The sequence below is a fragment of the Scomber japonicus genome, chromosome 4 (genome assembly GCF_027409825.1).
Source record: "Scomber japonicus isolate fScoJap1 chromosome 4, fScoJap1.pri, whole genome shotgun sequence".
NCBI lineage: Eukaryota > Metazoa > Chordata > Actinopteri > Scombriformes > Scombridae > Scomber > Scomber japonicus.
The window spans coordinates 25,677,072-25,700,741 of NC_070581.1; the positions used below are offsets into that span (position 1 = coordinate 25,677,072).

The window sequence follows — 23,670 nt, forward strand, 5'->3', positions numbered from 1 at the left end:
GTGTCCACTCGATTAACATACTTCAGGGGGACAAAATATTAGGAACACTTTTCAAGATAACGCAATCCAGTACACCACCACAACCCAGGTACCAGGTATACTGGATAGCATTAGGTTGCACAGGTTTACCTAATGAAGTAGCCGGTGAGTGTATCTTATTAATTTTTAACATGGCTCTTACACCTACACACCGCAATGTTGAAAGATATCAGCTTAAGTTGACTATTTGGGGCAGTTGAAGCTTCATATTAGCTTCAGATAAATATTTAAATCATTGTTTTTGCACAGAGGGAGTCTTGTGGATATTAATCCCTATTACTTTCATTTTAAATTCATTATGAAAGGATCTTCTAATGGTCAATATGAACAGCAGGAATTATTACAGCAAGAAAAACATGTCTCAATGTTAATTTGGGCTCCAGTTGATTGTTTTCACTCAGATTTTAACATTTGTGAAACTTCCTTTAAGAAAAAAGAGGATATAAACGTGTGTTTGAATTTAAGAGGTTTAAATTGTACCTTCACCTGGACGGCTGTGATTGGCTGACCGCGGTCCAATCAGAAGCCGCCGCTGCCCCGTCCCTTCCGTACATTCACTCAGTGTGATTTAGCGCACACACAGCGGAGCACGGTGAGTGTCCTGACAAGCTTTACTTTTTGTTGTTTAAATCAGTGTCATACCTAATCATTCAGGATTTGACCTTATTAGTTTAGCGATTAGTCCGTTAATATGTGTGTGTGTACCCGATGAAGACTTAAAAAATGACTTCTGGCTTGGGATAATAATTGTGAAGTTAAAAGTAGCTTTTTTAGCTCAGACGCTAGACGACCGGTGTTATGGCGAAGTTAGTCCTCCCCCTCGAATAATGTTCCCCCTCCTGTGAAGATTGTGTTTCTCATAGCAGGTTGGAGTTTAGATTATGATTACGGTTATCTGATTTTGGATAAGTAAGCTTGGGATAAGGTTAAACACATTAGAAGATGAGTAGTTTGGGGGTAATAGAGCTGGGGGAACACATATCGAGGAGGTAACCAACTTCGCCGTAACACTGGAGTGAGAAGCTAACAGCGGCTAGCTACTAACTAAAGCTGTCGATACAAACACGGGCTGTACTTCAAGTGATTCAATCTCCGACTGAGTCTTACCCGCCTCTAATTTAATAGTAGTTTCTTCACATATTAAACGCGAATCCGGTTCATAGTTAAAAAGCAAAATTTAAACATACAAAAAAAGGGCAAATTACACACTTCTTTTAGCGCTGTGTGTAGCTAACTCACAGCGGTGTTAGCTTCACACTTTAAAAACCTGATAATAAGTGTTAACATTAATGTGTGACTTTTGATGTATATCAGGTAATAATAAAATAGCGTCAAAACTGCAAGATCAACTTAGTTTCTGTTTCTATTTGGTGAGTTTTAACCCGCTGTTTGCGCCGTGAGTGAAGTCACTGCTAGCTGCGTGTTAGCTACATTTAGGTTGTCATAGTTACTCTATCGTGATTAAACTACTTTTCACCAAAGTTATGTTACCTCTAAACTTAACATTAAAGCCGCTTTTTAATTTCTGTCGACCCCACTTTTAACTGTAGAGACTTTTAACTGTGTGTATGTTTCACGGTGGTAGTCTGTGTGTTGCATTGGGAAACTAATAGCCACACCCTTCCTCTCCAAATCAACTACGCTGCAAGTTGGCACGTAAATAAGTTCATTTACATTTTATTTAGCTGTCAAATACCAACTTGAGCACTAACTTGTTTACCTTACGAAGTCGTACTTTTAAAAGGTAAACTTAAAAAAAAAAAAGTTTTATAAAATGGTGTCAGCTGGTGGTATGGTTCAGCTCTTCTGCTCGTTTAAAATGTATTTACGACTTTCTGTATTTATGAACCGAGGAGTCGTTTTTTGTAGCACAGTTTATCAGAATAGGCTGAAAACATCTAACCAGTGGTGGAAGAAGTATTCACATGCTTTAATTAGGTAAAAGTATCAAATCAGCAATGTGAAAATACTCAATTACAAGTAAAAGTCCTGCATGAAAACTCCTACTTTAGTAAAAGTACACAAGTATCGCCAGTAAAATGTAGATAAAGTATAATAAAAGTAGTGGTTTGGTCCCTCTGACTGATATATTAATATATATGACATCATTAGATTATTAATAGTGAAGCATCAGTGTTAAAGCAGCATGTTATTGTTGTAGCTCCTGGAGGTGGAGCTAGTTTACACTACTTTATATACAGTTAGCTAGTTTAGTCCAGTGGTTCCCAACCTAGGGGTCAGGCCCCTCCAAAGGGTCAGCAGATAAATGTGAGGGGTCCTGAGATGATTAATGGGAGAGGAAAGAAGAAAAACAAAGTTCTGATACACAAATCTGTTTTCAGTTTTTGGACTTTTTCTCTAATCTTTGATTTTTGTTGAAATGCTGGATCATTTAAACATTTATTGAAATGAAACCATGTGAGAAGTTCAGAGGGAAAAATCACTATTTGGTGGAGCTGTTAACAACTCACAGACATCTGAAATGTGAGCCCGACTACACAAGATGTTAAGTTAATTCACAATGACAATATTTTGTATATTACGCTTGTTATATTATCCATTGTGTCAAATCTTCATCTGAAAAGTAACTAAAGCTGTCAAATATTTGTAGTGGAGTAGAAGCGTAAAGTAGCATCAAATGGAAATACTCAAGTATTGTAATATTTCAAAACTGTACTCAAAGTACAAAGTACAGTACTTTAACAAATGTATTTAGTCTCCTCCACTGTACTATTTTTCTGATTTAATGTTTTAGATCAACATATTTTAGCAGCAGCAGTTTTTTTGTTATGCAACATGTGACCACTCACCTCCTGACATCATGAAGTAGGCGTACTCAGCACATTAATTGGCAACAGAAAAGTCAAAAAGCATTAAAAGCATTCATCACCTCGCTGTGTTGGTCTCACTCACAGCACAGCAGAGCTAAAACTTATGCAGATGACTTTAACCTTTCCTTCACATCGGTTCCTCTTGTGTCAAATAGAGAAGCAAAGCGCTGAGGTTCAAATAAAATATTTCACTTTCATGTAAACCAGAGCTGATTTTTAATGTAAACACTACAATGTTTTTATAATTTAGGGTCAGCTTCCTATCTGAACAGTTTGGTGTAGTCCAGCTCTTCTGGCTCCCACAACCGACCCTCAGCACCCGCCCACTGACGTCAGTGTACCTGAGGATCTGCCCCCCTCGTCCCCCCCTGTCCCCAGATGTAGAGGGAGTTGACATCTGCAGCAGCCGTGTACACAGTAAGTTAACCCGCTTTTAACAGCATGAATGTGTTTTTTGTTTGTTGTTTTTTTTTGTTTGAAGTCAGTGAGGTTTTTTATTTTATAACACGATTTTAATATTTCAGCCCCTCAACAACAACAACGAGACGCTCCTGCTCGGTCAGCATAGCTAGCAAAACCTTCAGGAGTAGGATCGGTGAAGGTTGCCAGCTCGAGTGGCAGCTGATACTTGAAAATATGCCAGTCCAGGCTCATATCTTATCAGAGGAAGGCTTAGGTTTGTTATCTGATGTTGGGGCTTTTAGGAAAGTTTTCTGACACCCACGTTTAAAATGAGGTTTTAAACACAGTTACAACATGCACATTTCTAGGCTGACAAAAGCATCGGCTACATGTTTACATCATCCTTTAGGTGCAGCCCCTTCACCCACCCTCCTCCTCACCCTGGTAATGATTTCAGTGTAGCGTCCATGCATGCACCCTCTGATCTCTATTTTCTGTTTGTATGGTGTACTTGAGTAGAGGAGGGTCATTACAATGGCCCTTTGTAGAGGGCCTCGTGTGCCTGTCTCTCGCTGTGGGTTTCTGGTGGTGCTTCATACGTCGTAGTTAGAATTGCAAATGCCGGTTGAGTGTGACAGAGTGGTTTTTGTATTGTTTGTCTCAGCGTACGACAAAGGTCCCACAGACCTAAGTGTGATTAGTGGATTCAAAGAGGTTCTCAAATGAGAATTTACTGCGCATCAACCTCTCTTTGACATTTATACATCAAATGAATATTACATTTGCATTTTAAAATAGAGTTTAAAACATTGCTCCTTTTTTTCTTCTTCTTCTTTTTTTCTTAAAGCTTTCCGCCACACGTGCCGCTATACATGTTTATGATGTTTCATTACTGGCTGCCCCAGATTCTTTTTTTCTCTTTTTTTCCCCCACCTTTTTAAAATTTAATTTAATATCCAAAGTGCAGCCTCAAGATTAAACAGTTCTCATTTTCTCAGCTCCATTGAGTCACATCTCCTGTTACTATTGTAAAAGTACACAGCAAATAAGGGAGGTCAGTAAGTTTCACCCACAACAATGACATGTTGTACTATCAGTGTGAGGTTGTGATTTTACCAGCAGCCTCACATTTTAACGACCGGACACAAAAGCACAGTGAAGACAAGCATTCAGTGTGTTTCATCGGCTGCTTAAATGATTCATTAACTATTGTTTTACATTTTAAATTCAGGTTAAAGTCACACTGATTTAAATAAAAGGCTCCTTTCTTCTCGCCTGTGACTCTTCTCCTGACTGCTGCTAGTGTGTGTGTTTTTTCTAGGCCACGTACTAAAACTGTGTCAGGCTGATGGAGATGATGGTGGGTCATCCTTCGTGGCCTTTCTCCTCCATATCATAATGAGATTAAGTTATTTGTGGCACTGGAACCTGCCGACTTGCAGTTTTTGGCCTCGCAGTGGGTCTTTTGGGTTTTTTTTATTTTTATTATAGACACACTGTCAGAAAAACCTCCACCAGGTGAAACTCTTTGAGGTCAGGATCCAACATTCAGTTTCTTCAAATCCGTCTTTTAATTTTTTTATATATTTTTTAGAGGCAACGCCCGGATCATCATGACAGCTGAAGTCCCCTGGTAGTGGGTGGGAAACAGCTCTTTTTTTTGGCAGAGGAATCACGTTTTAATATGATGATGACAGTTTCACTGTTATTCACACTGGATTGACGGGGCGTTCACACCGATCAGTTCAGTGAAAGGTTTCAGTTCTGTAGAGAAATTAACTGAATTTCAGTGAGTTGTTGATGTTAAAAACAGCTTGAAACCAATGTTGGAGAGATTAAGACTATTAAGACCTCAATTCAAAGGGAATATTGCTGTAATACTTGACAGAAATGAAATTCCCAAAGTTCTTCACAAGAATAAAAGTTGAAAAGACCATAAAAACATGAAGGAAAGGGAAATAAAAACATACGCTTGGTGGGGTATGAGCAAGAAAATCTAATTATAATAACTATAAAATGATCTCTTGGTCTCTCTCTCTCTCTCTCTCTCAGACCTTTGTGCTGTCGAGTGAAGTTACCCACCATGCGCGAGTACAAGCTAGTGGTGCTGGGATCAGGAGGCGTGGGAAAATCTGCACTGGTGAGTGATAGCCGCTGCCATACGAGGTGCAGTGAAGGCCTCACAACTGAGTCCACGTGTTTATCCCAGATTTATAGTAAAGTGAAGTGAGCTATTGGTGTGATTATGAAGTATTTTACTAAATTAGGGTTTTGTAAAAATGGTTCAAATGACATGAAACCAACATAAATACAAAATGTACATTTGAATCAACCTGACGCTGCTTTTAAAACGATTTTTTAAGACATTTTTGAATTACTCATCTTGCCAAACCTTATTTGTCACTGACCCATATATTATCCTTTTTGAGCAATTAAAACGACTTTAGCCAGAGCTGAATGTTAATGATGATCATGATATTCAAGTATTCAGTTATTTTTATGTTGGGAATAGTGCAGCATGGTGTGCTTTAGTCTTCCTGTCTTTGGTTACTGATAAGTGCAGTTTTTGATTAGTTATGATTCCTGTCTTGATGTTTTTCCTTCCTTCATTTGTCCATTTCAGACAGTCCAATTTGTGCAAGGCATTTTTGTGGAGAAGTACGACCCCACAATAGAAGACTCCTACAGAAAGGTAATCTCAGAATAAAAAATAAAAAACACGTCCTGAACTTATTTTTTTAGGAGAAACTCAGTGATTGTTTGTTTAATCCGTTTAAAAATGTTTATTTTTCCTCCGACAGCAAGTCGAGGTCGACGGGCAGCAATGTATGCTTGAAATCTTGGACACGGCTGGAACAGTAAGTCAAGTCGGACAAGTAAGACGCAGACGTGTAAGACGGATGAAAACAGGTCGCTGATGGTTTCTCTCTGTCGTGTGTTCTCGCTCTATAGGAACAGTTCACAGCTATGAGGGACCTGTACATGAAGAATGGTCAAGGCTTTGCCCTGGTGTACTCCATTACAGCACAGTCAACATTTAATGACCTACAGGACCTCCGGGAACAGATCCTGCGAGTAAAGGACACCGAGGACGTAAGTGTGATACTTCCAGTTATTGGTTTAAATTGACTGTTTTTCTCCTCATTCACCACTACTTACTGTAATTATAAGCAAGTAATGAAGTGGTGGTGTTTTGTTTTTGTTTTGATACAGTCATACATATCAGTAAGGTCTTTTTAAATATCATTTCAATGTGAAGAGTAATTATAAACTGTGAGGAATTAAAGGATAAAACTGGCAATTTCTACATTTTTCTTATCGTCAATAAATCTCATGTATACAGCCAACCATCAATAAACTGAATTATTGTATTGTGTGTATCCTCAGGCTGATATGTCTTGTTGCTTTACGCTGTAGACCTCCACAATCGTCCAAAAATGATTAAAAACACGACAATGAGCCACACCAAGAGGTCAAAAGCTTGTGATTTGTTGCACAAATATGATTATTGATGATTATTAGACTTTTGAGGCCCTTTCTAAACAAGCTACAGTAACTATTGTCTTTGGGGTGAATGAACATGTGACCCGGTGCAGCGGTGTGGCTCATTGATGTGTTTTTAATAGATCAATGAGCTTCAAGCTTCAAGTTCAAGTGAGTCCCTTTTTAGTGAAGCAGCTTCCTTTTATCTGAACACTCTGGACAATTTTCATTTTCAACCAAATATTTTTATTCACAAATGAAAAAAGGCAAAAATATAATTGCACAAGACTTCCTGTTTGAGGGAGAAGCTGGTGGTCACCACAAAGACCCAGCAGCACAAGTGTCTTTGTGTTTTTGAGCAGGGACAATGGAGGTCTATGTTACAGAGATAAATATATACAAGATATTTCAGGCTTTGGATACACGCATACTTACAAATAGGGCGAGTTCATCTTTGGTTTGACTTTGCACACGAGATTTGTTAATAAGAAAAATATATTAAAAAAAAACATTTAAGATCACTAAAAAAAATTATCACATAATTTTTGCTATCTTGCAAAAAACAATTCTTTATGAATAAAAATGAATCCAAATTGTTCTTTTTTAATCGTTTATTAATCTTAAAACAGGAGGAGAAAGTCCTCAACTCACAAAGGGACACACTTGATCCTTCACTAAATGGTTTTCTTTGGACAGAGACACCGTTAGTTGATATTGATATTATACTGTTATTGATATTATGTATCAGTATCAAAATGGTTAATTTTCTTCCGTATCACCCTTAAGTAGGATGAGTTACTTTTTGTTTTGGCTCTACACATGAGATTTGTTAACGATAAGAAAAATAAAAAAAAACTCCATTCTGTTCTTTAAGTGGTTTATTTATCTTAAAACAGGAGGAGAAATCCCTCAACTCACAAAGGGACTCTTGATCCTTCACTGTAACTGAGATATCTGTCAAAATATTTGGAGATGTATAGTTTTAATTGGACAGAGGAAATATTTAAATAGTTGATTATATTTGACTTCTCAGTATTAAAATGGTTCATTCTCTTCATATCACCCGGCCCTGTAACACTATGAAGAGTCTCCTCCCTCTGCAGAGACTTTCTCTATAGTGATAACCTTTCAGTCTCTCTCTCTCACTCTGTGTGTGTGTGTGTGTGTGTGTGTGTGTGTGTGTGTGTGTGTGTGTGTGTGTGTGTGTGACCTCGCAGGCTCGCTGCTGCCTCGTTAGAGCGCGCTCAGTGGGAGAGAGAGGGCAGATCGGAGGGGGGGCAGGAACTTTATGACAGGGTGGAAATGTCAGAGCTGCTGTTAGATGCTATCCGCCACTTTCAGTCTAGGTTTCTTCATCTCTTGATTTAGATATAGAGGGATAAACAGCATGCTGAGTGTTTGCGTTATTTATTCATAGCAGGTTTCACCATTGGTCTTTGTGTCTTGGTTACTTTAACCAGGATTGAATGATTAAAAACACAAGTTACACACAGTTTATTCATTTATGTTTAGATGTACGAATATAAATGTTGTAGAAAATAAAGATTTGAGTGTTTTTTTTTCTGTCATTGTGAATCAATCAGGTTCCCATGATCCTGGTGGGCAACAAGTGTGACCTGGAGGACGAGCGTGTGGTTGGGAAGGAGCAGGGTCAGAATCTGGCCCGTCAGTGGAACAACTGTGCCTTTTTAGAGACTTCAGCTAAATCAAAGATCAATGTTAATGAGGTGAGTTCAAACCCTACAAGAGATGAGACCACGTGAAAGTTTTTCCTGAGTGACCTTATTTTTACATCGAGAGCTTCAGCAGTCTTTCTTATTCCCTTTTTTAAATATTCTCTCCCTCCCCATTTCACGACGAGGTGACTTAAGACGTCGCCTTTTCACCGCTGATGAATATTACGCTGTTGAGACCAATCGAAACTCTCTCTCGTTGTAGATTTTCTATGATCTGGTGCGACAGATCAACAGAAAAACGCCGATGGAAAAGAAGAAGACAAAAAAGAAGTCGAGTTGCACACTGCTCTAAAAAAACCGACAAAAAAAGCCCTCCCACAGCAGCTCCAGGCCAGGTGAGTGGGTGTCAAACCAAACAGACATGTGCAAGAGCTCCAGCACCTCCACCTCCTCCCCCGCTGCTCACTGAGCTCTGGATTGTCACTTAGCATTTAGAGGCGATAATTGTTAAAAGTAATTTCATTGTTTTTGACAGTAAGCAGCGAGGGTTTAAGGTTTGGTTAGTGTGTTGTAATAGCAAGAATAAAATGACAAATGACACACAGTAAGTAGAGCTGAAAGCTTTGTGATGACTCATGAAGCATTTCTGCATGTTTAGAAGACAAGTCTGTGTGGTGGAGTTGAATACATTTAAGCTCTCTGCTCTCTTTTTTTGCCTCGTGGTGCCATTCAGTTGTACCATTCTTTTAAAGATGTGATGATAAAAGGTTAAAAACGTTATATTTCTTTAGGGGGAAACTGAAACCGGTGTTCAGTCACACCCAAATGACTGAAATCTAAATATGAGGGAATACATTTTAGGGCTTTACTTTTACATTTTATGCAGGTTTTATGTAAATAATATCAAGTATTTGAAGCTTTTTAATGAATGTTCTGGCTCCATCTGCTGTGAGAACATTGTAACTGTACTTCAAATATACCTTTTTTTTTTAAATGTTTTGGCCCATTTTACTACAATTAATGCACCGCGCTCATAAACATAACTTATAATTACCACTTACACTTACGCTGAAGTGTTCTTGTATGTGAATGTAAATCACCGGCTTACACTCGTCTCACTTTGATGTGAAAATAAAAACATCCTCCAGAGACTTCAAGCATGACTGAGACATAATCCATCACGGTGAATATCATGTGAAGGATTATTGAATCTCAAATCAATCTTTTTAAAAATCTGAAAACATGACAGCAACAGATTTGTATTTAAAGTTTAAAGATGATCAGAAACATGGTTATGGTCCCTTTAAGAAACGCTCTGATGAACTCACTCACTCACTCACTCACATGAAAAGCCTCACAGAGCTTCTCATGTCGTGTGTATCGACTGTGAGAAGAGGATGTGTCGATCTCTACACTCACACCTGCAGGATTTGCAAGTAGTCAAAGCGTGGAAACTCTCATGTCGATGTTTCCGGTTAGTGCCACGATGCCCGTTAAGACTGAAACCATGTGGAGAGTTCATCAGAGCTCGCTGGGACACAATCGATTAACGAAGCATCACGCTGCTGCTGCTACTCACTCAAATACACGATGAGTCAGTGGAGCTTTGTTTGCTTTTGTCTCTTTATTCTAAACCACGAACAAATAAGTAGATGGAATATATTATGTAAAAAAAAAAAGTGTGGAGTACTGACAGCAGGGGAAACAATTAAAATATCTAGAAACATGTTGCACTGTTCATAATAAAGACAGAACAAACCTTTAATTTTAAGGGAACATATAGAAACATATAACTTAAAATCACTACTAAAACTCTTTTTAGTTTCTTTTCGAGAAGAAACTTTTTGATGTTGAGTGATGATGGATGTTCTGCTGTAATTTCATAGTTATTAGACACAAATAGTATTCAGGCTGAATCCACAAACATCTTTTATATATCTGATTATTGCTGGTCCTAAAAGGCAAGAGTACTGCCAAACACTGTACTGGGGAAACATGAATTATGGGTAATGTGTGGGTAAAGTTCACCGCGTGTGTTCAGTCAATTAAACTTTTATTTTTATAGCAGCTTTCATAAAGGGTTGGGTTTGCTTTACAGATGACTGACAATGTTGATTTATAAGACAGCACAGATGTATCTATACACAAGAAATGCAAATAAAAAATGTAATTAAAAGAAACAATAGATTTTAAAGAAAGTAGCCTAGAATAAATAACGACCCTCTCTACACTTAGTCAAGGACATGCAGGACTGGTAATTATGCTCTAATATGAAGAGCCGCTCTAAAGACTTTAAATTGGTTCTGCAATACAGGTTGTTTGGTTTTTTGTTGCCACCTAGTTGTAGCAACAACAGCTGGGAGACTGTCCTCAGGTCAGTCTCTAGATAATTTGCTCCACAGAGATTTAATGTAAAGATGTTGTACACACAGCACTCGGTCATCATATTGAAACTGACACAATGTCCACAATTTGTTTTCTTCTCTCCACCGTGGAGTCAATTTGAAAATCCGCTCTCATTTTAATTAACTCTCCTTAAAGCAAGTTGAATCTCTAAAGCGAGGACTCCTGTTTTCTTCTGCAAACAGCTCGACAGCTTTTTTTTTTTTTTTAACAAGATGCACTGACATGATTTTTTTTCTCTCTCTCTCTCGTCTGCAGAAACTTGTAATGATTAACTGTTCCCAGCGGATCGTGCCAGCATTCCCAGTCCTCTCCAGAACATTTTGAGAAAAGGAAAAAAAAAAAGGCTGACGGAGATACTTCACCACTCGCAAAATGGCAGGAGACGGCACATAACTCAAAATACTCTTCTGTGCTTTTTTTTAAATGGCAAAGAAATCCACCTTTATTTTAATTTTTTCCTTATATCGTCAGCCTGATGACAGCTTTTTTTTTTTTTTTTTTTTTTTTTTCTTCTTCTTCTCCAAGGTGTCTTTTGGATCAATATCAATGTTTAAAGAAGAGGCCATGGGTTTAAATCCATAATACTGTACGGGAGCTTAAACATGTTTTTTATTATTACTTAAAAAAAAATAACATCAATCTTTTGGCATATTGTGACGATACGTTTGCAAATGAAAACCATGTGAAAATGTTGGCCTTTCTCTTACATCTCTGCACTAACAGTGTCAACGAAGATGCATCATTGTCCATAAGTTACTCGCTCCTACTTACAAAAAAAAGGATGTGTATTGACGAGATAACATCTTTCCTAAGTGACTTTGTTTTATATTGAGAGCTGCGCAAGCCTTCCATATTTCCCATAATATATTCTACTTCCATTTTTTGCATAATAAAGCTAAGGAAATTAGTATTTTATAGACTGATGGGGGGAATATGGTGCGTTCTGATTTGTGTCTTGAGGCTGAAAATATATTGTACTAAACCAACTCTAATATTGCTTCTTGTGTTACCCTGTCACAGATGATTTTCCAGCTTTTATGAATGATTAAATTTTAGTACATTTTCATTATTTTTGGTGTGGGGTTTTTTTGTGTGTTTTTTTTATTTATTGTTTTTTTAAATAATGATGAAATGTTTCTCCTCAGCAGGTAACTGAAGTTGAGTTTAGTGTTTTATAAGCAGCTCTAAATGTTTCCTGGAGTGAAAAGAAAGTCAAAGGTTGACACAGTTTGTGAAGTGAAGTGAAGAAAACGAGGCCGAAAGCGGAATAGAAACCGATCAGATGATGACTCGAGGAAGTGGAGGCGGAAAGGGTTCAGTCAGCTGCTGCGCCTCAGAGTGACGGTGAGACACAAAGGCCTCAGTGTCATCACACATAACTATGAATATAACTTCCTGATTATAAAAAGAGATACACCAGAACATTCAGCTATGATAATATCTACACACGTTAGCGAAGGGAAAGAGGCTTCTGATAGGATCGTGTGCCTTTTAAACATGATGTAAGCATTAATGGAAATAACATGGAAGTACATTTATTGAATTTTTAAGCATTTCACTAAGTAAATGTTTCTCCAGAACTTCAGATGTCATAAAGTGCTTTGAGTATTTCCATTTTATGTTATTTGATAGTTTGACTCCACATTAAGGAGGAAGTTATTAGGTATGCATTTGGACAGTTGAGGTTTCTCATTAGCTTTAGATAAAGTTAAAATGAAAGAATGTGCACAGAAGGAGGACTGTGGGTTTTGTCCTCCATCACTTATGTTATAAATGCATTATGAAGAAAGCTTCTAATGGCCCGTATGAAAAGGAGGAGTTTCAATGTTCCTATGTACACCTGATTTGGGGGGAAAGTTGTTTTAAAACAGATTTAGAAAAACTGTGAACTTCTCCTTTAAGGTTTTTCATTTAGAAAAAAATTCAAAGCATTAAATATTAAAATAGTGGTTCATTCATCTTTTGACTTGTGACTTTTGTGTTGTTTCAGATGTGAGTTTGTGGTTTCACCAAAAGTTTAAAAGCTGCATTTAAATAATTGATTGAGTCTATCTAATATTTAATGAAACTGAACTCTCTCCTCTCCCTTTAATCAGCTCAGGAACCCTCAGATTCATCTTGTGACCTTTTTTAAGGGCGTCTGACCCCTAGGTTGGAAACCAACAGATAAATAAAATTAAAAAAATGGCATAAAATGGCAGCATCTCAACTAGCTGCAATTAGAAGGTTTTCATATATTTGATATATCGTTAAAAAAATGAAGTGATGTAATTTTAAGTGGTGGAAAGTAACTAGTAGATTTACTCAAGTACTCAAGTGTAGTTTTGAATTCGATGCTGCTTTATACTTTCACTCCACTACGTTTCAGAGTGAAATATTAAACTTTCTATTCCATTTACATTTATTTGACAGCTTTAGTTACTATTCAGATAAAGATTTGACACAATGGATAATATAAGTTAAAATACAACATTTTGTTAAAGATGAAAAGCAGTATGTAGTCAGGCTCACATTTCAGATGTCTATGAGTTGTTAACAGCTCCACTAAATAGTGATTTTTCCCTCTAAACTTCTCACATGTTCTCACAATGTTCAAAATGATGCAATATTTCACCAAAAATCAAAGATTAGAGAAAAACCTAATCTGAAAATAGATTTTGTATATCAGAACTTTGTTTTTTATTCTTTCCTCTCCAATTAATTATCTCACGACCCCTCACATTTATCTGATGACCCTTTGGAGGGGCCTGAGCCACCTGACCCCTAGGTTGGGAACCACTGGACTAAACTAGCTGACTGTATATACTATAATACATACTACACCATTCATAATACTTATGTACTTTTACTGCTACTCTACTACTACTTTAAATATTTAGGTAGGATTTCCATGCAGGACTTTTACTGTTATTAAGTATTCAGCCTAAGTAAATGATATTGTGCAGATTTGACCAGTAATGGAGTATGTTTATTTATATCATGTCTACAAGGAAGAGGATTTCTGATTCTTTATTTCTTAAAGGGCCTATGTGAACAGTGAACAGGGATAAAACTTCATGTTCCAGATGTGATCCAGATTCACGCCCCCCCCCCCCCCCCCCCCCCCCCCCCCTCCCCTTAAATCTTCTTCTATCTAACCGGACCAGATCATACATGCAGCTTTTATTTCATCTCTACTAAATTCATGTTTATATACGATCACCGCTGATGGATGAGCAGCGGTGACTCCCATCTCCCTCACCTACCCTGGCCCTCTTCCACGCCTCCTTTCCCCTCCCTCTCTCCCTCTCTCTCTCTCTCCCTCTCTCTCTCCCTCTCTCTCTATCTCTCTCTCTCTCTCTCTCCCACACGCATGCATACAGACCGACAGGCTACGCGACCCCCCCTCCCCCTCCCCCTTTCCATCATTTTCCCATCTCTTACTCACTCTCTTCCCTACAACAAACATGGCCGCGAAATCTGATGGTGCACCCGTCTCCCTACGAAACGAAATCCCACCCGAGTGTCCTGCCAGGTCGGACCCGGGCCCTCCCCAGCGCCGTCCCGCCGAGCAGCGCTACTCCCTCCCGGACTGCTGCTGGACACTCTGCGCCCTTTTGGTCTTCTTCTCGGACGGGGCCTCAGACCTGTGGCTGGCCGCGGACTACTACCTAAGGAGCCAATACTGGTGCTTTGCGCTGACTCTGGTCTTTGTGATAGTCCCGTCCGTGGTGGTTCAGGTGCTCAGCTTCCGATGGTTCGCCTACGATTTCTCGGACGCGGCCGAGAGCGGCACAGCTGCTGCAGCCGCCGTGGTTGCAGCGTCGGGACCGGAGGAGACAGACTTCAGCACCAAGGACAGCGACGAGCGGGGCGCTGGCCGTGCTGCCGGGGCCGGGGTGCTGCCCAGGCCGGGCACCGGGGGAGGAGCCCGGGGCTGCTGCAGAGTGTTCATGTGGCTCTTCCAGAGCATCATTCACATATTTCAACTGGCACAGGTCTGGAGGTAAGTGTAAGTGTGGACACTCAAAAACGTGATGTGAGGGGAGGGGGGGGGGACTACACATTCAGATATCTCTGCCTTTGTGTGTGTGTGTGTGCGTGTGCGTGTGGGCGCGTGTGTGTGTGCACATGCATCCTCCCAAAAGCCCAGCATCACTCCCCTTGTAGCCAAAAACGCTTATGAAATCATTCAGAGAGGACTGTTCCCAAAATGCCAGAATGTCTTATTGTATTGTTTGACGTTTCTCTTCTCGGCTTGCAAAGAGAATTATTAGACTCCACCCACCCACCCACCCCCCTCCACTACCCCTCACTACACCACCACCACCACCACCACCCCCCTGACGCGCTTTTAGGTCAATCATCTCCCGGGAAAATCATCAACTCATCCACATCAATCGCCTTATATATATAGAAAAATAAAAAATAAAATCCTTTGTCTTTTGGGGGTTTGGGCGAGAAGGAGGCAGACTGCTGAAGAAAATGAATACTCATAAATGTCAAGAGAGTTGCTTCCTATTTGCAGTGATATGTGAAGTCTGCTCTCCCTCACTGTCACTGTTTAGTATATTTTCAGTTCAGTTCTCAGTTCAATGCTCCAGGCTCCTGCTCTTATATCTGTAAAAAATCCCTCTTCTCAAATCTCCCCCAAGTGTTTCTATCAGCTGAGCACAAACATGTTTAATTACCAGGCACGCCGTGAGACTAAAAACAAACCGGTGTACACTTTGGCATTACTCTCACATGGATGGTAGTAGGTCTGTAGGTCAGCTACTCAGTCAGTGATGGTGAGGCAGTGCTCAGGCTCAGAGTGCCCTGATCGGTTTTGACAGGCTTGAACTGCTGCCAGCCAAGAGGAGGCATTCAGCTGAGGAGTGGTGGGAGGAGGAGGGCTAGAACAAACGTGATGATTATCCAAAGACATGTCATGTTTTATTGAGATGATGGGAGGTAAACAGAAGCAGAATTTATGTATTTGTATGTTAAAAATCAGATGCAAATCAATTGTTTATTTCATCTGTGAGCCTGCATAATCTTTGTGTGTTTCTATCTTTGTGGTCTCTCCCTCTTCCTGCCGCTTTAGACAGCCCAGTGGGCCATATATATTGATTCCCTACTTCCTCCTGGAGACTTCAATGTGTGTGTGTGTGTGTGAGAGAGAGAGAGAGAAAGAAAGAGAGAGGGAGAAAGTGTGTGTGTTTGAGAGCACATTAAAACGTTGTGGCGGCACAGAATTACCGGTAATGCCATTAAAGCTGTGTGTGTGTGCGTGCGTGTGTGTGTGTGTGTGTGCTCCGTTCATCGCTGCTGCTCTCAGACCAGCGTGTCTGCACATTAAGAGGATTACCGCTGTGTGTTTTACCCTCAGCTGTTAACTCAGGAATGATCCGTCACTGATACACGGTTAGTCAGGTGAACCGGGATCAATTTGGGCCAGCAACCAGAATTAAATGTCAGCACAGGCGAGATGTGATACGAGTTGTGTTACAGACAGAGAGAGTGTGCAGGATGAATCTGGGTGTGTGTCTGTGTGTGTATGTGTGTGTGTGTGTCCTGCTGTGCGGCTGGGTCTTTGACCCTCATTACTACACGTATGCTCTATTTTCTCTGTGTGTTACGTCCCAAGGCACACTGTGTGTAGCAGGAAGCACAACACAAAAAAAAAGGGTTACACAAATTCACTTGTGGTTCACTGGGCTTGTTGACACAGGGCTCTTCTGACCCTTCTCCCCGAGGCAATTACTGAGACATTTATAGCTTCAGTCCTCCGTGGCAACCACCAGTCTTTTTCAAACATGTACAGTTAAGTGCTGCGTGGTGATAAAGGAAATGATTTACACATTGTATATTTGTCCAAACAGATTCTATGTCACCTACTATCATAAGAAAAACACATTAGTGGAGGAATATGTTTGCACAGTGCACACATGTATGTTTACAGATGATATGTGTTGACTATAGAAGGTCATCATTAGAATAAGTTGATACTGTGGTGGGACATCATGGCAGCAAAGCTCAGGACTTTAACAAGGGATTTACAGCGAGCTCTTTTTTCCCCCGCAACCCTCAATCTGACGACTGGATTGAGAGCATTTATTTGGATTTCTTTTCTCTCCTGAGTCTCTCATATTTTGCTTTTCTGCAGCCTTCTGACTTATTTTATTTGAAGAGAGATCGCAGACAAGCTCCACATTCTCCCCCTCTGATGCCTGTACTAAAATTAAAACCACAGAGCTGCTTAGTTCAGTTTCAGTCTAATCTAAATCCCGGAGGAGCGAGTAACCAGCTTTTTGGCAAGAACTACTGACAGCTCCCAGAGTTTGGAATAATGAGTTGTGACTTCTGAGAGTCTATGTTTGATGTCCAAAAGTTTTTGAAGCACAGTATTTAGACCTAAAATTCAGACGAATCTCACTTTTCTCAGTAATGCATTGACGTATGTTTCCGGTTTGTATTCTCAGGTATGTCCACGCCCTGTACTTGGGTGTGCAGAGTCGCTGGCATGGAGATCCCGAGCGGCGCCACTACTACTGGCGCATGATGTTCGAGACTGCTGATATCAGCATGCTGCGTCTGCTTGAGTCTTTCCTGAAGAGCGCCCCTCAGCTGGTTCTGCAGCTCTCCATCATGATCCAGGCCAGTCAGGTGCTACCCCTTCAGGGTAAGTGCCACAAAATGACCAATCAACACAGCTATCATCAACATGTCAAAAATGAATCATGATGTCCGTCAATCACACGCCTACAGCCCACACTGTGCATGATGACTCACTTGTGCTCACCTCAGTAAGGCCCCCACAGAGCAGGGGATTGTATATCTCGCTGTGCTAAATGTGAAGACAGTTAGAGCCATTTCCATCCTGGCTAACTTCTCTCTCTCGATCCGTCTCACAGGGCTTTCAGCCTCGGCCTCCCTCATATCACTCGCCTGGATGATCTCCTCCTATCAGAAAGTGCTGAGGGACTCTCGAGACGATAAGCTGCCCATGACCTACAAAGCCGTCATAGTTCAGATTCTGTGGCACCTGTTCACCATCGGGGCCCGCACACTGGCCTTCGCCCTGTTCGCCTCAGTGTTCCAGCTTTACTTCGGCATCTTCATCGTGGCGCACTGGTGCATCATGACATTTTGGATAATTCAAGGCGAAACAGACTTCTGTATGTCCAAGTGGGAGGAGATCATCTATAACATGATGGTGGGCATCGTGTATGTTTTCTGCTGGTTCAGTGTGAGAGAGGGGCGCACTCGTTGCAGGATGCTCATCTACAGCCTGACTGTGTTTGTTGAGAATGTGGCGCTCACCACTGCCTGGTACCTGTACCGCGGCTCCCGTACCTCAGACTTCTACGCCGTCATCATGGTGTGCGTGGTGGCCAGCAGCTACGCTCTGGGCACCTTCTTCATGTTTGTGTATTACTGTCTGCTGCACCCTGATGGCCCGGTCTCAGGATGGGGCTATATGGTGGAGAAGGAGGTGGCTGTGGAGTCGCTGGCCTCTCCAGCTTCTAGCCTCCCCCCTGACCTGGTGAGCAGCCCCCCCAGGACCCTCCAGAGAACTAAAGGGTCAGACAGAGAGCAGGGTCCTGGGGTAGATGGAGATGTGTTTCAGGTGCGGCCGCCTCGGGGAGCTCAAGCCCCAGTGCGACCCCTCACACCCAGGACAGAGGGGCCCGTCATCCGAATAGACCTGCCCAGGAAGAAGTACCCGGCCTGGGACGCTCACTTCATCGACCGCCGGCTGCGTAAAACCATCCTGGTGCTCGAAAGTGCTGCTCCGGTCACGCCAAGGATACAGTACCGCTGTCTGGGCACACCCAAAGAAGTGATGGAGTACGAGACCACTGTGTGATGCGCTGAAGGTGCTGAGACTCAGCTCGCTGCCGTGTGGATGTCCTGTCTTAAAAATGGCAGGTGGATGACTCTCACCGAGCAGTCTGTTTCAGCTCCACGCCTACTTGCTTGCTCTCTGTACTGTCAAGCAGTGGAGACAAACAGGCAAAGAGAAGGAAGGAGTGTACAAAGGCAAAGTGCTGTGGTGTTGGTGTCTAATGATGGTGCATATTTAGGTTTCTGTATCATTTCTCAGGTCAGGGTGTGGTACAGGAAGTGGTCAAAGAAAGGTTAAAGAGTCAGCAGCAAAGCTCGCTGTCACATGAACTTAGAGAAGCACAGGCAGGAAGAGAGGTGGAGATGTATGTTATCAATCAGAGGCAGAAAGTCCTCCTCAGTGAAGGTGCTTCATTCAGCACATCTCACAACAACAGAGACAAGCCTTCAACATGCATGATTATTTATGGCAGCTAGACGTACAGGAGTGAGTGGGTGAGGCATTTAAAGACAGGAAACTCGCACTGTAATTTTTAAACACAGTCTACAATAAAATAAAAAACAACAACACAGGTACTGATCTTCACAAACTTTCCGTAGGTATTCACTCATGTTGAAGGAGTCTCTAAAAATGCTGCTTCGAAGTTGAGGAACAGTTCAAAAGCAACATTTGAGTTGAATGTAAAAAAAAACAGTTGAAAATGTGATTATTTGTGACAAGGCTTTGAGCATTTTCATGCTGTAAGTGGGATATATGACATTCCTGTGGTAATATATTTGTTTTTTTGTTTGTTTTTTGAGGTAAGCTAGAAAATAAAAGAGATAAGTGTGTGTTTACAAAGCAAATCTGTTGTTTTGGGCCATGCCATCACTCTTATTACAATAGGATACACCTTCTTCAAGAATGTGTATGTACTGAACTATAGCTTCATTATGATTTCTTTTACATTTGCAGGATGTATTCTACTGACATGTATTTTCATACTGCATCCATTACACAGTGAAGGCAACAGGTTAGACACTAATTTTCATGTAAATTAAACTGTACAATGAAGATGAAGTTTTAGAGGGACAGCACTGTCTGTAATCGTACTGTATCCATACTTTGTTGTGTGAAAAATGTAAACAAAAAAACACAAAAAAAAGAAGAAAAAAAGATATTAGCTGCCGACTCCAGACTCCTAACAGAATAGCTTTGATATTATCGATGGTACAGGCATGTGGTACTTTCTTTTTATCAGGGTTGTTTTTTTCTATAGAATAGTCACAAAAGGGAAAGTTTCTGAACCGTGAGTGTAAGTGTGTTTGCGTGTGTGTGTGTGTGTGTGTGTGTGTGTGTGTGTCTGTCTGTGTGTGTGCGTGTGTGTGTGTGTTTGAGCTCACATACCAGCATGTGTATGGGTGTGTGTGTGTGTGTGTGTGATGAAAAAGACTCCTGCCATGTGCATTTACATTAATTTGAAATTGTGTCACTGAGATACGACAGTTTTGTTGTAAACACTGTCCAGTCAGCTCCTTTTTCTTTTTTTCTCCAGATGACACAAAAATAAATTTAAGAGCCCACAGATCACCTTAAACACCCCTGTTGCAGTAACAAAAAAGCCAAGAGAGGCTTTGATTATGGTGCTAACGGTTTGAGTCCATCAAGTAACAACCACACGGTGTACCATAATATGAGCTTATCGTGGCAGGAGATGGGTGGGGCTGTACCTCAAACACAAAGCTAGAATCAAAAAGCCTTAAACTGGTCATGCCAGACTGTTGCTGTTCAGAGCAAAATAAAAAAAGAAGAAGATTAACAAGAAGGTGAAGACAATTTCATTATGTTGTTGTTGCTAAAATAAAGAGCAATGTGTTTACCTGACTTGTGCTGAGCTGCTGCCTTTTTACACACACTTACAGACCATAAGAGATAGACAGATAGAGAGAGTTTTTCTGAGTATATAAAGAAAAAATAAGGTTCTCCAGCCATGTTAGTGGTTCTATTAGATAATGTTATTGCTTTTGTATCATTCATTAACTTTATACCTTGATTTGAGTGTTGAATTTGTGTTGATGCTGATGACATTAATTTTGCAGAAGTTAGTTAAATCAAATTTGACCTGATGGTAGCACTAGATTAAAAGTTATTGAAATATATTTTAGTAACATGAATGTCTGTACCAAATTTTATGGAACAGTCAAAAACTACAAATTTCAACCTCAAAGTTGCACTGGGGGAAAGTCAGGAGATCTCCAAAGTCAGCAGGATTCATCATCTGAGAAATATGAATGACAGACATAACTTTTTACTAATCCATCTAGTAGATGTTGAGATAATCATCTGGATAAGTGAAGTTTTTCTCCTTGTTGCTTGTGGCTCTACAGGAGATTGTAGCTTTGCCAAATTTCCTGGCAATCCATCCAATATTTCTGGAATTTTCACTAAAAACCAAAAATATCAACCTCATTGTGACACTAAAGGTTAACTCAAAGGATCACCAAAACCAGTAGGAGTCATCCTCTGGAGACCATAAATATATTAAAGTAATTGAAAGGAAATCCATTAGATAGTTTCAGATACTTCAGTCTGGACCAAAGTGGTGGACCGGCCATATTATATATAATATATTATTTCCTGTACATTGTATCTCTACATAATGGCCTGATGTCTCATTCAGGATGAGAAGGCATGTCCAAACCTTTGATTTACTGGTTCTGGTGGAGAGTATCATATTCCTTTCATCATAATTTGATTAATCAATCAATTAATCTTTATTTATGTAACGCCAAATCACAGCAAAGGTCATCTCAAGGCACTTTACACATAGAGCAGGTCTAGACCGTACTCTTTCTGTTAACCCAATATTCCCAAATGAGCAAGCACTTGGCAACAGTAACAAGGAAAAACTCCCATATAATGGGAACAAACCTCAAGCAGAACCGGACTCTAAGTGGGCGGCCATCTGCCTCGCCCGGTTGGGGTTGAGAGAAAAAATACTAGGTCCAGGACAGGAATCTGTCAACCTGACATCTACAAACCGGTAAGGTTACCGGTGAGACAAGAGAGCACAGAGAATTCTGGGGAAGAAGTTTAAGTTAGCAAAGGCATTAATAGTACATGAATGTAAATGGATAGAGAGAAAGGAAGGGAGGGAGGAGGAGAGAGGAGCTCAGTCAGTGCACCATGGGAAGTCCCCCAGCAGTCTATAAGCCTATAGCAGCATAAAGCATTCAATTTATTCCGTTTTTCATCCAAACATAATCAAGTTTTGTCTAAAAATCTATTTATAAATTGATCAAATATATTAGCCTTAAAGATCTAACATGTATGTGTGTAATTGTAGAATGTAAACTCCTCTGCATGTCATAATGCTCCAAATTGTCAGAAAATGATCAAGTCCGGTGCTTCATGGTCACTACAATCGATAGCTACAGGTATGTTTATCTAACCAAAGATACTGTAGAAACAGATACGTATAAGGAGATGGGGATCTTGACAGATTGCTCTGATTAGATTGAAACTAAATCCCATCTCTGTGTAACCGTGGATCAGTGGATTAGCAGCAGCAATGAACTTGCCACCAATACCTACTGAACTGTATATCCACTGAGGTCAGTGACCTCTCAACACATGAACCTATTCTTCAACATGAACAGCGCTGCTTGGCATGCTTTTATCATTGTGTTACTCCTGAACTGTGAAGGGAGGATTTAGTTAATTGTATTGATCACTCTCACAGAGGAGATGGAAAAGCTTTCACACTCCAGTCTCAAAGAAATAGACTCAGGCCTCGTGTTTGCAAGTCAATGGGATGTGAAACCAGAATGAAAATTCAGCGCAAACTGTCCCATTAACTCCTGTTGTTGTAGTGAAATGAGAGAACGAGCAGTCGAGTCGGTTGCCAGAGAGCTCATCTTTGATCTCACAATCACAGTTTCACATTGCTCTGACTTGTTCGCAAATGCTAAATAGATAAGACGAGATACAAGCTGCTGCCATTTTTATCAAAAGCAAAAATGTTGTGATGTGAAAGCCGCAGAGCTGGAGGCTGATGTGGTTGCTTATTTGGCTTTTTTCTAATAAACGACAACAGCTCATTCACAAGGCAACATATAAAATAAGAGCCGCTTTCACAAGAGATAGAAACAGCGTCACCTATTATACTGATGGAAACTTAGTCAGAGGGAGGACAAATTAATGGAAACACAAGTCCAATCTGCAATGCATTATTTCACCTTTGTGTTTTCTGTGGATCAAATGGCTTTTGATAACACAGTTTGTTGCTTGTGTGTCATTCAGCAGCGTTAGACCTTAATTTGATTTTGTGAGAATTAGTAGGATTTTATTTTAAATATTCATGATTAGGTTTAGGATAATAATGAACTGAGTGGCTCAATTAGTTCATGTATGTACTAAATTAGATAGCACATGTACCTAATGAAGTGGCTGGTGACTAAATGTAAATTTTTGTCAGAAAAGGCATCAAATTGAAGCGTTTTCAGGGTACCGCCCACTATCCCCCACACAACAAATCAACCACGAGAAACAAGTTCCTCATTGTTACAATTTGCTATAATCTACAGAGGTTCAGTGATATGGAATGCATTGCCATTACAATTTTTTAATTTAGCACCTGCACATTTTAAGAAAGCTGTAAATGTACAGTATATATGTAATGTATCTGTATCTCTTGATGAAAACTTAATTTCTCTTTTGATGTTCCTTTTAACAATCTTAGTTTTCTATTTTTTGATTAATGTAACTCTCAAAGTGGAGAGTGCCTTGAATAATCTCCAACACATTTCATGTTGTCTATGTGTATAATTTGTATCATTTGTATACATGTAAACCAGGAGGGTCAAACTCATTTTCTTTCAAGGGCCACATACAGCCCAACTTGATCTCATGTGGGCTGAACCATTAAAAAGATGGAGGGAAGGAAGGAAATAAGAAAGGAAGGAAGGTAAGACAGACAAAAGGAAGGAGGGAAGAAAGGTAGGAAGGACAGACAGACAGAAGGAAGGACAGACGGAAGAAAGAG

General features: G+C 40.3%; 2 protein-coding genes across 2 annotated transcripts; both read left to right on the forward strand.

Annotated features, from left to right (window-relative positions):
* The first annotated feature begins 600 nt into the window (after positions 1-600).
* Positions 601-11,903, forward strand: rap1aa (RAP1A, member of RAS oncogene family a). The gene is made up of 9 exons (XM_053317746.1): positions 601-631; positions 3,121-3,287; positions 5,325-5,412; positions 5,896-5,964; positions 6,074-6,130; positions 6,225-6,365; positions 8,339-8,482; positions 8,694-8,826; positions 11,093-11,903. Exons 3-8 carry the CDS (start codon positions 5,356-5,358, stop codon positions 8,781-8,783), a joined length of 558 nt encoding a protein of 185 aa, XP_053173721.1. The 5' UTR covers positions 601-631; positions 3,121-3,287; positions 5,325-5,355; the 3' UTR covers positions 8,784-8,826; positions 11,093-11,903.
* A 2,380-nt stretch (positions 11,904-14,283) lies between these two features.
* On the forward strand, positions 14,284-18,668 carry xkr7a (XK related 7a). Its single transcript, XM_053317715.1, has 3 exons — positions 14,284-14,822; positions 17,281-17,480; positions 17,713-18,668. Exons 1-3 carry the CDS (start codon positions 14,284-14,286, stop codon positions 18,666-18,668), a joined length of 1,695 nt encoding a protein of 564 aa, XP_053173690.1.
* Positions 18,669-23,670: the final 5,002 nt, after the last annotated feature.

Bases quoted from the DNA above. Each gene is read 5' to 3' on its own strand.
- xkr7a (XM_053317715.1), top strand. From the start codon at position 14,284: ATGGCCGCGAAATCTGATGGTGCACCCGTCTCCCTACGAAACGAAATC. The intron at 14,823-17,280 runs GTAAGTGTAAGT...TTGTATTCTCAG, and splicing joins CAACTGGCACAGGTCTGGAG to GTATGTCCACGCCCTGTACT. The intron at 17,481-17,712 runs GTAAGTGCCACA...TCCGTCTCACAG, and splicing joins TCAGGTGCTACCCCTTCAGG to GGCTTTCAGCCTCGGCCTCC.
- rap1aa (XM_053317746.1), top strand. From the start codon at position 5,356: ATGCGCGAGTACAAGCTAGTGGTGCTGGGATCAGGAGGCGTGGGAAAA. The intron at 6,366-8,338 runs GTAAGTGTGATA...TGAATCAATCAG, and splicing joins GAGTAAAGGACACCGAGGAC to GTTCCCATGATCCTGGTGGG. The intron at 8,483-8,693 runs GTGAGTTCAAAC...CTCTCGTTGTAG, and splicing joins CAAAGATCAATGTTAATGAG to ATTTTCTATGATCTGGTGCG.